The 16,311-nt window shown below is 42.5% G+C and overlaps 4 protein-coding genes across 4 annotated transcripts; 3 read left to right on the top strand and 1 right to left on the bottom strand.

Moving 5' to 3' along the window:
- Window positions 1-8,361: 8,361 nt before the first annotated feature.
- Window positions 8,362-8,658, top strand: PG997_014883 (heterokaryon incompatibility protein-domain-containing protein; the record flags this gene model as incomplete). Its single annotated transcript, XM_066819197.1, has 1 exon — window positions 8,362-8,658. The coding sequence occupies one exon, from the start codon at window positions 8,362-8,364 to the stop codon at window positions 8,656-8,658; it is 297 nt and encodes a 98-aa protein (XP_066661385.1).
- A 63-nt stretch (window positions 8,659-8,721) lies between these two features.
- Window positions 8,722-9,717, top strand: PG997_014882 (uncharacterized protein; the record flags this gene model as incomplete). The annotated part of the gene is made up of 1 exon (XM_066819196.1): window positions 8,722-9,717. The coding sequence occupies one exon, from the start codon at window positions 8,722-8,724 to the stop codon at window positions 9,715-9,717; it is 996 nt and encodes a 331-aa protein (XP_066661384.1).
- Window positions 9,718-12,852: 3,135 nt separating this feature from the next.
- PG997_014881 (uncharacterized protein) lies at window positions 12,853-13,884 on the top strand (the record flags this gene model as incomplete). The annotated part of the gene is made up of 1 exon (XM_066819195.1): window positions 12,853-13,884. One exon carries the CDS (start codon window positions 12,853-12,855, stop codon window positions 13,882-13,884), a length of 1,032 nt encoding a protein of 343 aa, XP_066661383.1.
- A 1,274-nt stretch (window positions 13,885-15,158) lies between these two features.
- On the bottom strand, window positions 15,159-15,542 carry PG997_014880 (oxidoreductase family protein; the record flags this gene model as incomplete). Its single annotated transcript, XM_066819194.1, has 1 exon — window positions 15,159-15,542. One exon carries the CDS (start codon window positions 15,540-15,542, stop codon window positions 15,159-15,161), a length of 384 nt encoding a protein of 127 aa, XP_066661382.1.
- Between the last annotated feature and the right edge of the window lie 769 nt (window positions 15,543-16,311).

The raw sequence follows: 16,311 nt of genomic DNA, 5'->3' as shown, positions 1-16,311 counted from the left end.
CGAACTCTCCTCTCTTAAAAACTTAATTAAAAGTAATACTTTTATTATTAACGTAATAATTAAAAAAGATAAAATCGTTATTTCTTTATACGTATTAATTAATATTAAAGTATAAATATAACTGCTAGCCGATAAGGCGTTCTACGCACGCCTCGCCTAAGCTTAGTCTTTCCTTTAAACTATTTATAATAAACCGGTTACCGTGAAAAAATTTAAAAATATAATTATTTAATTAATTTAAAGCTTTATTACGGCTAATTTTTAAATATACGGTCGCACTTTTTACGATATACTTCTTTTAAAAACTAATTTAAGCGATCGATAAGATTTTTAAGTAATTATCGGGCTATAGTTTTTTTCTTATTATCGGCTAATACTAAACTACGGCCGCTAACGCTTTTATTTCCCTCCGGACTTGTCGTACCGAAAGGATTAGCGTTCCGATATTATTATGCCCGTACGGAACCTTCGACGGAAGCTCGATTAAAAGGCATAGCGCGATATAGAGCGAAAAGACCGTCGATAGAGAGCACGAGAGCCCAATCAGGTTCTATCGACTATAGTGGCCACTGTTAAAATCTTAAAAAAGACTGCAGGAGCTACATCGTGGGAGCAGAGCCAGCGAGAGGCGTTATGGAAAATGGATCAGGCACTCAAAGGGGCCTTTATACCACCGAGCCGACCCCGTAACCTTCCGAAGCGCCCGGGTCTATTTCCCCTTTTTTAAACGTTTATTTAATCTTAGGGGACGCTTATTTTCGTAACTTACGGCGCCCGGTTAGTTATAAATACCACGTTATCGATAAATATTATTTTTCGGTCTTTATTTTCGACCGGCTAATCGAAAACTTTTTATAATAAAAAAACGAAGTAACCCGGGACGAGATTCTTTAAAAACTGCCTTAAAATTACGAAGAATTCTACGACGTTTTTTCGAAAATAAAGAGCGACTACCTGCCTTCGCATCGGGATAGCGACTATAAAATCGAGTTAATCCCCGACGCTCTTTTATACGAACGTATCTATTTTATAATATATTTACCGATTAGTTAATTATTTTAAAAGAGTACTTTACCGAGAACTTTCGAAAAAAAATAGATCGTACTTAATAAAACTAAATACGGATCCCCCGTTTTTTTCGCACGAAAACCTAACGGTAGTCTCCGACTCTATATTAATTATTAAGAGTTAAACGTACGTATTAAAAAAGACCGCTACCTTTTACTTTTAATTAAAAAATATTAAAGCGTATCGTACGCGTAAAAATATATATTAAATTAAATATCCGATAAGCTTTTTATCGGATTAAAATAAATAAATAATCGAAGGACTTTATTACTTTTTAAACGCGTTTTAAGTAGTATAAATACCGGGTAATACTTTTCGGCCTTTATAATAATCCTAGTACGTTTTAACGCTATATTAATAAAGTTTTATTCTCGTTTTTTAATAAGTTTTACACCGTTTACATCGATAATATCTTTATTTTTTCTAAAAACTTAAAGGCTTATAAAGAATATATTCGTTAGGTTTTATAAAAACTACGCGAAGTAGGCCTTTAAATAAACATTAAAAAAAAGCGAGTTCGGCGTAATTAAAACCAAGTTCTTTAGCTATATTATCTCGACCACGGGTATCTCGGTTAACCCCGAAAAAGTGACCGCTATAACTGCCTAAAAACCGCTTATACGGGTACGGGAACTCTAGTTTTTCTTTAGATTCAGTAATTTTTACCGTTAATTTATCGATAAATTCAGCCGTATCGCGAAGCCTTTATATAAATTAACCGCGTCCCCGCTTTAAAAATAAACTTAAAAATACTAATTCTCTTTTAACGAACTTAAAGCTGTTATTACTAGCGCGCTAGTTTTTTCGCACTTTCGTAAAGACCGCGCCACTAGGGTGAAAACTAATGCTTTTAACGGGGTCGTATCGATAATACTTATATAAGAGAACGATTAGGGTAAATAATATCTAGCTGCTTTTTTTTTTAAAACGATAACACCGGCGGAATATAATTATATAATCTATAATAAAAAGTTTTTAATTATAATATACGCCTTATAAAAGTAAGAGTAAACGTTAATTTTTTACCGACGTCGGTTTAATATTTATATCGATTATTAAGCTTTATAATACTTCGTTATAAAACGAAAGTTTAACTCGCGTTAAGCTTTATAAAATAAATTTTTTTCTCGTTTCGACTACTAGTTTTATTATAAGCCCGGCAAGTAAAACCTAATTATTAATACTCTTTCGCGAAAGGCCGAAGACTTAGTAACGTAGCAAGCTATTAAAAAATAAAGTAAAACTTAGGTTTTCCTCTTTCTTAACGCGTTTATAGGCGGTATATCGACAGATTTAATTATAGCGCTCCTCTCGGACGAATAAACAGCACTTTCCGCCGATTAAGGCCGTATAGAGGAGACCGAAAAACCGGAAAAGCTTTAAAAAATCCTACTAGTCGACGCGATACTATTCGTTAACCGGAAGTCCCTTAAACTAAACTAAGAACGGCAGCGTACATCGAATAGAGACGAGAATTATACCCTTTATAACGAGCTGCTATTATTTTAAAAAAGTTAATAATATTAAATAAAACGGACTTTTAAACGCGCCTATATAACGAGTTTTATTATCCACTTAACCGCGCTTATCCGGGACGGAATAAAATACGTAAAATACTCCGAGAGCGATACGCGTAGCCGGGCATAAAAGCCTTTATTAATCGATACTATACTCACTGCCCCGAGTACTTACGCAGCCGCGCGACCCGCCAGAAGCCGGCAGGACTACTTTAACCTCTCCCTATTCCGGAACGCCCTTGGCAATATGTGAGCATAGACTTTAAATCGATATTAAAAAATAAAAAGGGTTACGATTCGGTTTTAATAATCGTTAATAGGTTAAAAAAGCGATTTTTTTAAATTTTTATTTATAAAACGTGTATAGTAATTAAGTTAACGAAGCTTTATTACTTTTTTCCTTAGCGGATTTATAGTACTCTTAAAACTATTACTTCGAATAAAAGCCCTTAGTTTATAGTAAACTTTTTAAACGAGCTTACGAAACTAACCGGTATTAAACTATAGCGGTTTACGGCCGAGTATCTTTAAATTAATAAATAAATAGAGATCGTTAATTAGTTTTTTTAAATAAAACTACGGCTTTTTATCGGTTACTTTTAAAACGACTAGTTAAATTTATTACCCTGCCTCGATTTCGCGTATACTACTTAACCTTATAATAATACCGGGCTTTTACCGGCAAAGATAAAAATAGGGTATTTATTAAAAATAATTTTCGATTAGGAAATACGTTTATATATAATATTATTATTACGAGAAAAGCTTTTAAAAGAAGAAATATAAAGCTTTACGAAACGCCGCGACGAAACTATCGCTTTCGCTAGGATAAATATATAAAAAGTTTAAAAGGTTTAATAAAAATAAATAAATAAAGCCCGTCGGTTTATCGATTAATAAATTAAGGATATAGTTTACGTTTATTATAAAAACTAAAGCATTAATCGTTTTTATAATAGCTTAAATAACCTTTACGTAAAACCGTATAAGGTTTTAAATAACCCGTATAAAAACATTTACGAGGTTAACCTCCCCGCCGAAATAAAAATTAGCCGTGTAATTAATACTAGTAAACTATTTAAAATATCTTAAAACCCGGTGCCTAAACAGCGTATTATACCCTTAGATCTTATAATAATTAATAAAAAATAGGAATATATAGTCTTAAAGGTAGTTTCTTTTAAGCTTTTAAAAGGTAAGCTTTAATACTAAATCGATTAATTAAGTTATAACTTAAACTTTATATAATATCCGGCTATTAACTTAAAAAACGTAACTATACGAATAAAAGAGTTTTACGAGGTAAACCCGAACGCGCCGAAACTATTACTTAAACTAAAAAAATAAATTACGGTAATAATTAATAATAAACTATTAAGCGATATTTTTAATAATAAGCTTTTATAAAAAATTAAAAAAAACGTAACTAGGAAACGCTATCGGCGCCACGGTAAATAATAAACGGAACCGGCCCTGCCAGGCCTCCGTGGAGGGGGGGTAATATAACAGCTAAATACGAAGCTTAGGCCTTATATTAACTAGCGATAAATTAACGGCTATCCTTAAATTATACGAACCCCGTCCGGGGACTTTATATAAGTGCGGCCTTCGTTCCTACCGTAGATAGCCTTTTTTTTCTTTTTTATCTTTATTATTTTCGTTAATAGATATATATGCCTATCGCTGTGGCTATATTTTAGTCTACGCTAATGCTCGCCGTGATAATTTCGATAAGACCGGCTTTATAATAGGTATAATCGGGTTAACCCTCGTCGTAACACGCGCCGATCGGCGTGAGAAGGCGAAATCGGTCTAGCCTAGCAATCGGGAATAATTAACGGCGATTAAATATATTAATTCGTAAGGCTAATATATTCCGCCGTTTTTAATCGTTTAAGGCTAATATTACTTAACGAATTAAGCTATTAAATATAACTTACCGGGTAATTAAATAATTAAACCGACTTCGAATAATTAAATAAATAATAAAATAGGCTTAAATTAAATTAAACACTTCGATAAATATACTAAGTCGCGAACGAAAAGTCTATATTATTTTTTAATTCTCGACGGCCACGAGAACTATATTTCGGCCGAATTCGAGGTATACTATAAAAATAACGGCATTATTACGCTTAGTATGCCTCTTTATTTTTTTTATTTACTTTAACCATTAAATATAACACTTTATTCGCCTTTAAAGCGCGCGTATTCGAAAGAAATCGAGTTATTTATTAAAACCTCGATTAATTATATTACGAAGCTCGAGTTCTTTATCGCGTTTAAGGCCGCGTATTTTACTGTTTTTACGGAAGTTAATATTAAATTTAAATTTAACGTATTTAATTTAATACCTTATAACCTTAACGAAGTAATTAATAAACTAAATATGCGTCTCCGGATACCTACACTTAGCTCGTCGCGTCCGGGGACGGCCAGCACCTACGACCTTTAAACGCCGTCTAACCCTTAATAAATAACTAAGCACTCTTTTTTATTAAAAAAAGAGTATTTATTTATTAAAAAAACTCCTTAACGTTAATTTTAAAAACGATAAACTAAATAATAAAAGGTATATATATAATCGTGTATAAAATAACTTTTATAAAAAATTAAATACGTATATTATAAAAGGCTAATTTAGCCCTTTTAAAGCGCCGGAGAACTAAAAAGTCGCGAGTCTAGCTTAGAGAAGCCCTTACGATTAAGGAATCTCGAAAGCTACAGGACGAAAAGGCAAAAAGGAAGCGGCCAGCGATTAATAAAGGCGAAAATAGTGGTTTGTCGAAAAGGCGCGCGACGGACGGCAGGCGCTGTGGGATCTACGGCGAAATAGGCTATAATATACGAACATATAAAAAGGATATAAAATCGAGTAGCGAATCGGATAGCGAGTAAATTTAATTAATAAAGCGCGTTATAATTAAATAAATCTATATAAAAGTATCGAAAAGTAAAAAAAGTGTCTCGATATATAATATATCCCGTTTACTAGTAAACCACGTTATAGTTAAATTAACTTATATAAAAGTGATAAAGTATAGAAAAAATAGCCCGCTTAATAATATAACCCGCTTAATAATAAACTACGTTAACGTAATCCACGGTTTAATTAAACATACGGTTTAATTAAATACTTTTTAAGGCCTCGTATAACGAAATATAAATTAATTCCACTATAACGTATTTAATATATTAAAATTAATCGGAATCCTTTTCTTTAAATATTTTTATATTATTTTAATAGGTACGCGTATTATGCCCGGGCTCCCCGTAGATTTTATAGCGTCGCGGGCGCGTTTTAAGCTTTTTCGTACGATTATTATTCCGGCGCGATTTATCCAATAATTATTTATTAATGTTTTTTTAAAACTATAAGTTTTTTTTAATTTATATATAAAATAATTCTTTATTTTATAGCCGTTTTTTTTATACGGCGGCGCCGGCTAAGTATTTTATTTACCTCTCGTAGTGCGGTTATTTTATTTTTTAAAAAAAGCGAGCCGGTATATTATCTACGTTATATTTTTCGTAATCTAATTAAATTTAATTAAAATCGACGTCGGAGAGCTATTTTAATGCCGTACGATACGGTTTTAAACGTATTCGGTTTAAAATTAAGCTTTAATCGAGTTATTTAAGGTTTTTAATTCTTAAAAAATAAGTAGGCCGAAAAACGTCCCCGTAAATATTAAAGTACGTAGCTTTATATATAATTATGAAATAATATATTTTAAATTATACGGGACGAGTCTTATCCCTTAAAAGCCTCTTTGTATATTCGAAACGGTGAAAGTCGCCTGGAACGCTTTTAAAAACGCTAGTAGGAAGTCCTCCTTTAAGATATAAGTAATATGCGCCTGCATAAAACCTTTAATTTTTTTCCCGTACGCCTTTTTTAACGCACGAAAACAGCCGATATTAAAAGGCTAGAGTTTATACGACGAATAAAAAGGCATATAAAGTATAATAATCGAGTTTTTTTAATAATAAAGTTCGAAAATTATTAAATAATAGCTTTTATAGTCGTTAAAGATTAATAAGCGGTAAGTACCCTTCGTACGAGACTTCGTGTATTTATTAAAGTGTTAAATTTAGTCCTCGCCTTTTTTATTCGTGGTTTAACTATTTTTAATAATTGTAATTACTTAGTTTTTTAATAATAGGCTGTTTTCGTACTAGGAAAAAAGGTGCGTTTTCCCGGTAAAAATAATATATAGAGGGATGGCGTAATCGTGTAATCCGACGCCCTGGATTACTGTAATTTATTCCCGGTTTTTTTACTGTATTGCCCTAGGCTTTCCGAGTTAATCGGAGGTGGTTACGATTATTTCGAACGAGATTTAGCTTATAAAAAAACCCGGTTTTATCGAAATTATATATATCTTTTTTTAAATTTTATATTTATTAATTATATTCCGTACGAAAATAAATTATACGCGATACGCGTCGGGATTTTCGTAAAAGATTTTTTAATAATCGATTTTTCGGTTAAAACGCGTCCGGAGATCTAATTATCGTCGTACGAAATTAAAAGCTTAATTAACGCCGACGCGTCCCGCGTCGCGTAAATTAAATAATTAATTCGCTATATTTTTAATATTATTTATCCGAGGCGAAAACGATTACGAATTTAAATTAATTATATATTATATAATTAATTACTTTTCGGAATTCGTAAGTTTTTACGTTAACGACTGCGTATTTCGTCGTAAAATACCACCGCAACGCCGGTAACGTAAGGTTGTATAGGGGATATTATATATTCGCGCTGCGGCTCGTACGTGTAATTTAGGGTCTTTTTAAAGCGCTTAGAGCGTTAATTATATATCGTTCTCTTTTTTATTAATTTACTATCGTGGGTAATAGAAATATAAGGTATAAAATATAAGTTATACGGAATTAAAGAAAGTGTTTAATTAAACCGTGTATTTAATTAAACCGTGGATTACGTTATATTTATTATTTATTAATATATTCGCTTATTATACTTATTAATATTCATTACTTTAATTAATGTCGAATACTTCGTAACCGTTATAATAAACTAGTATTTAATAATTAATACCGAAAGCTTTTAACCGAAAATCTAAAATACTTATTAAAAAAATAAAGTAAATTCTAATACTTTTAACTATTTTCGCTTTTTATAAAATATATCGAATAAATTACTATTTTCTATTTATAAAAATAATTAACGAAAATAATAAAATATTTATTCGAAAATAATATAACGAACTCGAAAAATATCTTAATAACTTTAAAAAAATAAAAAACGTTAAAAAGGTTTATTTAATAATAAGCATTATAAAAATAGTTAGGTAAAAAAGTTAATAAAAAGACTCGAAAAGGCGGATAAAAAAGCCGAGGAGTAAATAAACCTAAACGGAAAAGGGGGTAAGAAACGTAGGAAAAGGGGCGCAGAGAAAGCCGGCTATACTAATAAATTCTGCTAGTCTAAAACATAATATACACCAAAAAATTAACTTAAAATAGATACAATTTAACCTTATGCCTAGGAGGAGTTGGCTTCGGCATGGAAGTAGTACCTTGTGACACCTCGTCCGAAATCAGCTTGGCCTGGGCAAAAGAGAAGATCAAAACATGTATATCGGAGCATGCATGTTCGCACGGCGCTCGAGCTTCCTCACTCCCCACAAGAGTACTGGACGTATCTTGTCGATCTGGACAGGAGGATTCGGTAAAGCTGCTGGCCACAGACCGACAAGATGCAACTTACGCCTGCCTGAGCCACTGCTGGGGCAACACAAGTCGCATGCTCAAGACGACGACGGAGACCCTGTCATCGCATCTGAACGGCATTGCGATTGCTGATTTGCCCCAATCGTTCCAGGACGCAGTCGACATCACGCGGCGCCTGGGGATCCGGTATCTCTGGATCGACTCCTTGTGTATCATCCAAGACTGCAAAAAGGATTGGGATTCAGAGGCGCAGCGCATGGCAGAAATCTATGAAAGCTCCCACGTTACCATCGCAGCCACAGATTCGCTGAACGGAGATGGAGGGTGTTACCGTCGGCCCACCAAGGAGTTAAACCACGATGCAATCTGATTTACCGGAGATGATGGAGAGAAAATCGCGATTTATTCCCGGCAGCCACACGATCATTTCAAGATGAAAATGGACGGACGGGAAGGCTCGGGTGGAGATGAGTCGCCCCCGCCGCTGTTGAAAAGGGGTTGGGTATACCAGGAGCGGCTGCTTTCCCCACGCGTGCTGCACTTCTGCCGCCGCGAGCTCTTGTTCGAGTGCCGTGCAGGAAACCAATGCCAGTGCGGCGAGCGGGAACCGGAAGTCGGTCCGAAGGAGATATTCGCCCAGCTACTGACTGGCGACGCCGCCTTGGACAGTCGGCAGTCCCATCGGGGCTGGTGGGCCATGACCCGGCAGTACAGCCAGCTCCGTCTCACGTTCGAGAAGGACGTTCTGCTGGCTCTGTCGGGGATCGCCTGGCGGATAGGAGACACCCGCCCGGCCGAGGATGACTACCTGTGCGGCATATGGAAGTCGACGCTGCCCTACGGCCTGCTCTGGTATGTCCCGGACCCGAACCTCGAGAGCCCGGCTGGCTCGTATCCCCAACGTGCCTCAGACCCACGAGTTCCTTCATGGTCATGGGCATCCATCGTTGGCCCCATACGGTGGTGGCTGCCGAGCCCGCACTGGAACAGGAACTTGGTCGAGGTCGACCATGCCCAATGCACCACGGACACCGGCGACGGATACGGGCAGGTTGTCGGAGCCTCTCTGAAGCTGACAGGGCCAATTCTGGCCTCGGAGCTCGCCTGGCAGCCATTAGTTTCTCGTCCGCCTGGAGACCGCAAAGAACCAAACAATGCGTCCACTTGGCACCTGCCAGCGCTATCCGAGTTGGCTAACAGGCCCGTGGATTCCGAGTACAGCTTCCACCCGGACTTTGCCCTCTTTACCGAGCAAGCCAGTCCCATATCTGTGCGCTGCCTCTGGTTCAAGCCCGACATGGCGCTTGTGCTGCGGCCGACGGACGAGGGCAAGTTTGAGCGTATCGGACTGGTACACGATTGGGGAGGTGGCGAGCTTTTGACTTCGCAACAACTGCGGCAGCTACTTGGGACCATCAAAGTTGTCTGATCTGATACACCTGGAGCCGCTGGAAGGCTTAAAGCTAGGCTTTATTACTTCCTTGGAGGATGGTGGTTTGCAACATTATAGTATACTGCTGTGTCATGAACCCAACCTGAATATCCTCATTGAGATACCATAAGATCCGATAAAGTAAGCAATTTTATATTGTCTGATGTTATAAACCATACCGCCAATGCTAATGATGAGCCTAATAATGTGTCCATATTTGAAGCATCATCATAGCTTGTACCTACTTTTACGCATCGGATCTGGTCAAAGGTAGAAAGGTAGGTACTCCTTAGCGAGGGCTAGGCTCCTTTCCGACCACCAAAAATAGCATGGATCGATATGCTTTGCCAACTCTCCCACATCGTCGAAACTTGTGTTGCATTTGCAGGTGAACGAACCAAGGCTCTCCCCCCTACGCAGCCCGGGCTCTGGCGTCCCAGGTGTCTCTTGAAGTTGTCCAGTCGAGCAGTCTCGTAGCCACATCTGCAGCGGTAAAAGGTCTGGTCCTCGGCACTGGGCTGGTGGACCATTCGGCGCCTTGCCACCTGGGAAGCGTCTAATGCAGTAGGACGATCGGTGACGTGTATGGCTAGGAGCGGTCCCGATGTTGCTGCAGTTTGTAAGGTAGGAGGATACTGTGGCCCGGCATTCTGCTGGCCTGCAAACATCACAAACAAGCCCTTGCAGCGTCCATATACCCCTCGTCTCCGAAGTATCATGATCGCCAGCGCCATCCAAAAGGTGGAACAGGGAAACAAGAGTAGAGAAACGAATAAGGGTTGACTGTCGTGAATTATGGGCTCGACGTTGTCTGGCCTGCCAGGGACGGAACCATAAGGTAAGAGCAAAAGTCTCCGCCACAAGCTGGGCGGAGGCTCTAGCGGACTATCCTTCAACCTGGAGCATTCGGGTGTTGGCCAGTCATGCTGTTAGAAGGGTTGTCAGGGGACATCCATGAAACAACCATCATCTCAATGGGGCGGGTGTAGCCTTGAACTTAGTAGTACAGACTCACAGTCTTGGCGGCAGTTCTTTCTTGCAGTCCACGCAGCTATTTGCAATGCCCTGATTGCAGGTCACAGTGCTATCCCTGCAACGAGCAGGCCAAGAACGCCCACGAGAAATTTCCCACACGTATCAAACCCCCGCTTCCCCGTCCGGCCATGGTTGTTGCAGGCCCGAGTTGCCGGGCTGATCGAATGGCAATTTCTTGCAGGTGCACTTGAAACATTACCAGGGCTCGTGGGTGAAGGTGAAGGTGAAGACGATGGAGGGGGTGGTAGTGGTGGTGTTGGTGGGTTCAAGGGGTTTGCGGGGGCTGCGGGGGAAACAGTGCTAGTGGCCGATGTCCCCTGAGGCGACCTTAGGGTCTGAAGACTACACCCCCAGCTGTGTTTGGGCCCGATGCAGATGCGGGACGCGGCCTTCTTACAGTCGTCGCGAAGACGGGCATATCGTCAGCCAAGTTTGTGTGAGCAAAACGGAAATTAAAAAGTACCAAGAATCAGATTTGGGGAGGGGATGCCATAAACACCCAGTACTTCGTCGATTCAACCTTGCGGGTGCACCGCCTCCTTTGGACGATGGGTAGAAGCAGTTCTCTGCGAATGCAGCCTGTGTGGATGCGCCAATCGTTCGCCGCACAACATTAAAAACAGACACGTTAGCGCCAGAGAGTACAATCAGGCAGTGAGGAATCCAGTGAGAGCCCGGAATCACTAGGCAGTCGACCCCTCTCTCCGACATTGATGTAATCACACCCGGAGGCATCAAGGATACCGCGTAACCTCGTTAAACCACCTGAAATGGCATCCTTGCTGTGGCACACCACGGGCCCATAGGGCTGATATAGCGCATACAGTACAGATAAGCCAGTTTATTTCACCCACTTACCCTCCATAGGTTCGGCGGTTTTGTGATTCCTCCTTGGCCATAATACTTGAGCAGCTATTCCAGCGCCACCTATCCCAATGTCAGCTATCTCGCTCTGATTATTCCACCTCTACCCCAATACAGACTCAAGTCGCGCAAACGGTCGTTTTGGTGTTTACTCGCTCGAACTATTTCGTCCGAGAGCCTCAGGAGTCAGAACCCCTCGACTAATGCCGCTCGTTATTTTTGACAGGTCGGGCTATTACCCCACCCCCAGACGATAGACGGAGAACAATGGAAGGTGGGGCTAACGTTGATGCTTTAGTAGTAGACAGGAATGGACTTAAGTAATCAGTCCCACTTCAATCACCCGACAATTTTCCGATGCACGGTGGGCCCATCAATCCAGTCACTAACCAACCCATCCTTTCTTTCATCTCCAGCCTCCCATCTCTCCATCATATAAAATCAACACCACATTCTTTCCACATCAACGTCGCGACCCGAAATCAACGTCGCGCAAACACCTTCGCAAACTCATTTGACGTGTCCTCAATCGCGTTTCCATTTCTCTATTCCTTGCAAGCTCACAGTACTCCTTGATTGACTCGGATCAGTGGGATCACGCCGTAACCTGTCTGTATCGCACACCACAGGCCAGGTTCGACGCCCTCTGGTCACGCTACGACTCATCTAAGGGTATCTCTGATGCTTCCAAGGGTAGGATTTGGACCACGTTGACACGCGTCGCAAGAGTGCGCACAAAAGGTTACAATCGGAAGGTACGCGTGTTTCCATTTCTCTCTTCTCGGCAGCTCATAGTATTCCTTGATTGAGTCGGATCGGTGGGCTCACGTCAGAGCCTGTTGTCTGTATTGCACCTCGCAGACCAGGTTTGGCGCCATCTGATCATGCTACGATTCGTCTAAGGGTATCTGTGATGTTGTCGGAGTAGGATCTGGACCACGCTGATCGTTCTAGGTCAGTATTCGTAGGCCCCCTCCCTCTTCCCTTGACATGACAGACGAGACGCATTTCACCCATCCGATCGTCGTTGTTTGCGAGCCGAGCAATCAAGTTGCGAGAGACGCCATTTCTCTTCATGTAGAGACAACAACATACAGCCCATCAGTTCGCTTTACTTTCAGCATCGACACTAGCGCGCGTACGCCTTCCCTTCAGATCACCGCCGATCGAATATGTTCCTTAGCCCGGACGGTACATGACCATACGACCCAACTGGTCGACTCTCCGCCATGTATGGACCTCGTGCGTCAGCAGCTCGGCGCCACGCGCAATCTCACTCGCCTCCATTTCCGATTGCGAGCACTTGGTCGCCTCATCAATCCTGTTGGGGAAGTCTCACCTGAGCCTCAAAATTCAGTGGCCGTCGATGCCCTCATGTCGCTTGCCGGATCGTCGACCTTCTCGGTCTACATGGCCCACGATGCGTTGCCGAAAGCAACATACAACATTTTCTACAGGGCCGTTCGGCCATTTCTCAATCCCACGGGATTTATCGATCCCGCAGGCGCGCCGCAGCAGCTCGAGCTATTCCACCCCAGCTCTCCACCAAAATACGTGAACGAAACTGAGGGACGCACGCCTTCGCACGAGTCGGACAATGATACGGTTGCGGTCACTACGCCATCAGGCTATGGCCCACCGGATGACGAAGAGCTTCCTGGGTATCCGGATAGCGAGAGTGAAGCTTTCGCCTCGGACCGCAAGTTACCAGACAACAATCGCAAACGTTATTTCCGCCGCAGTAGTGATGGATCCAGCAACCGAGCGACGTCGAAGCGCCGGTTATGGTCGCCCGATGCGGAAGCTTTCGTCGAGACCGAGTCTCTATCACCGTCAGCCAAGACTGATCACTCTGACAGCCGACTTGGTGCTATCGAAGCGCGAATGAAACAGCAGGATGAGCGAATTGAAGCGCTCGAGGCGGAGAACAGGCAGTGCAAGACTCGGAATGTAGAGCTTGAGCGCCGTGTCGCGGAGCTGGAGGGCTGCGTCCGGGAATTGCAAGGCTTGGAGAGTCGCGTCGACCAACTGGGAGAACAGCATGAGGTACTGGAAGAGACTGTCGCCAACGTGGACGTGCATCAAAGCGAACTGGAGGCAGACTGCAGCAGGATTGGGCTAGAGGTGGCCGAGATACGAGATATGTCAAGAGACGCATTAATTGACGACATCAACGACAAAGTGCAAGAGTCCATAGGGGATATGGTGGTCATGTACCGAGAGGAATTAAAAAGGAAACTCATAAGTGCTATACAAGAAACCTAATCGGTGCTGCTTATTATGTTGCTGCCGCTTCCTGGTTCGGTGACGATTCGGATAATACATTTTTAATTGATGTTAGTAATGTTTTTGGCATCTATGAATGAAATTTCCAACATAGTGGCCCGTTCCGCTCGTCCCGTTCATCATCCTCATTGCGATAACTGATACTGGACCGGATAGAACGGGCGGACGTCCATACAGTACAGTCAAGCAATTGTCAAGACACCCTCCTGATCGTACCCCTTGATCAAGACGAAGTATGCAATCCACCTCTACGGCCCCGCCGACTACATCAATATCCTCAAGGCCATACTCCAGGTCCAAGGGTCCATGGAATCCGACCCCAAGATCGGTCTGTTCGTCAGCTTCAATCCTACTTTTATCGCGGTGGGGCTCTTGTATGCCCATGCGCCAACTGAGGTCCCGGGGGCGTTCAAGCCGTTCCTCGACCTCAAGAGCCTCATGAGCGCGGCGGTCCCGTGGACCGAAGAGGCCATCAAGTCACTTGTGTGAAGCATCCAGTATAACGCGCCTAGTGCGAGGTATGTTCTGGGGGAAAACGTACGCAGTCAGTGACGACAACAAAGGTCTCCTTGGATCTCTACATCCAGTCCCATGAGCTGTATCTCGAGGCCCTTAGGACGCCCGATACCGCTGTACTCTACACCGTCCAGTCTGTCGTGTCCAGCGCTGTGCAACAGGGTGAAGAAAAGGGAGGCAACATCATGAGGATGGAGAAGGTCGCACAAAACCGTACGTTATGATCCTATCATCTGCCTCTCTCTCTATCACCCCTCTTCCTCGGCTCCCGCATCCTAACATTTATTACTGTCATCTCTCATTTGTAACCAACTTCGGCTCGTGCGATGATCCAGGGTGGGTTGCGGCTGCCTCGTGGCAAGACGCGGGTCTGGAGGATAAGTACGACCCAGACAAGGTGTTCCAACTCCTATAGAGTGGCGGAAACCTCTTGCGCATCACGCCTTATCCCTAAGAGGGTATACAAAGCTCTCGAGGCGTGTGCAATAATAGGGAGGGTTCAATCCCTTACCTCGGGCCGATAAAGGTAACCAATCTTTTAAGGGTCCGGCAGCGACAGTTCCCGTGCCCAATATCCTGAAATAACACCTCACCTCCTCATGCCTTGATGTACGAGGAACAACAAACACCTGATCAACCCAGCTACTTTGCCCATACGGGTGGCGCGTACCCAACAAAGACCTTCCCGTCACGAATCCTACCACTGCGCCCATTCCCCTTTGCGTAAGACTCCCATCTCAAAACCAAGTAAACGCACTGCCGATAAGGCCGGCGAGAAGGACCATGGCCATCTTCTTCGGGGCGCCGGTTTCCAGCCTAGCCGCGCCCGCCTCGTGCATCCCTAAGATGAACCCGCGAGTCTTGTTCTTGGTCAAGCAGCCGCTCCAAGTTTGAAAGGCCTCTTGGGACGCCGGGTGCTCGCACCAGAAGTAGCAGCCGTCCGCGAGGCCGACGGGGTTGGGGCTGCAGCACGAGACCATGTTCTCGTATAAGGAATCCTCGGCCGGTGTGAGGTAGGTGGTGATGTTGAGAGGGAGGCCGGCAATGTTCTGGGCGTCGGGCATCATCATCTTGTCTATAGGCGGGCAGCTGGCGCTGATGTTTGGCGGAGACAACGACATCTTGAGATGCTTTGTGGCCGTGCGACGACTGGAAAGAGAGGTTTGGGATGCAAATTGGGATATACTTGGAGATCAACGGCCGTGTCAGGTTGGAACCAGATAGTCGTGAAAGCGGACAGAAGCGGGAAGAAAGCACATATTTCTATACGGCGCTCTGTCGCCGTGAAGGACCCTTATGTTGGAGTGTCGACGCCCGGGTCACCGCAACATACGGTAGAGCCCATGTGCCCTCTGTAGAAGGCCCGAATAGAGCCAGGGGTCCATGATCGTGTAGTGGAGATAGAGACCCCGTTGGCACCGTCCAATTGGCTGAACCATATTCTGAAGATCTCAGCCTACTGTTCTGAGATGTCCCAAAAGGCTGAATGCTCCGGCAGGATGGATCACGGGTCTCGCTTAGCGAGCTATGCCACCGGAATTTGGATTTGTCGGTCCAATATCGGTAGGATGAAAAAATCGACTTCTTACATCTCGTCGAAAGAAGAATAGTTTGATCTGTGTGATACGACTAGTGCAACTCAGCATCAATTCTCTTGTAACGACAATCGGTCATTATTAGTCTCATATCTGCGATCAATTATTTGTGGGCAAAACATGTGTACTTAGTACGTATCTCTGTATATTAAATACTGAAACACTTGGAGGCGCTGAATACCAGACGTCTTTCAACCACAACCCACAGCATAGTCAAGACACAACGTCGACATATTCGGGGTAAACGGAAACTTATTCTTCGCCTTGTGAAAGAGGCAGGGCTAGATGGCGGTCA

This window comes from Apiospora hydei (genome assembly GCF_038363865.1).
Source record: "Apiospora hydei strain CBS 114990 chromosome Unknown utg000010l_segment0_segment0, whole genome shotgun sequence".
NCBI lineage: Eukaryota > Fungi > Ascomycota > Sordariomycetes > Amphisphaeriales > Apiosporaceae > Apiospora > Apiospora hydei.
Note: the sequence above shows the minus strand (reverse complement) of the source record. Positions and strands in the feature narration are given on the sequence as shown.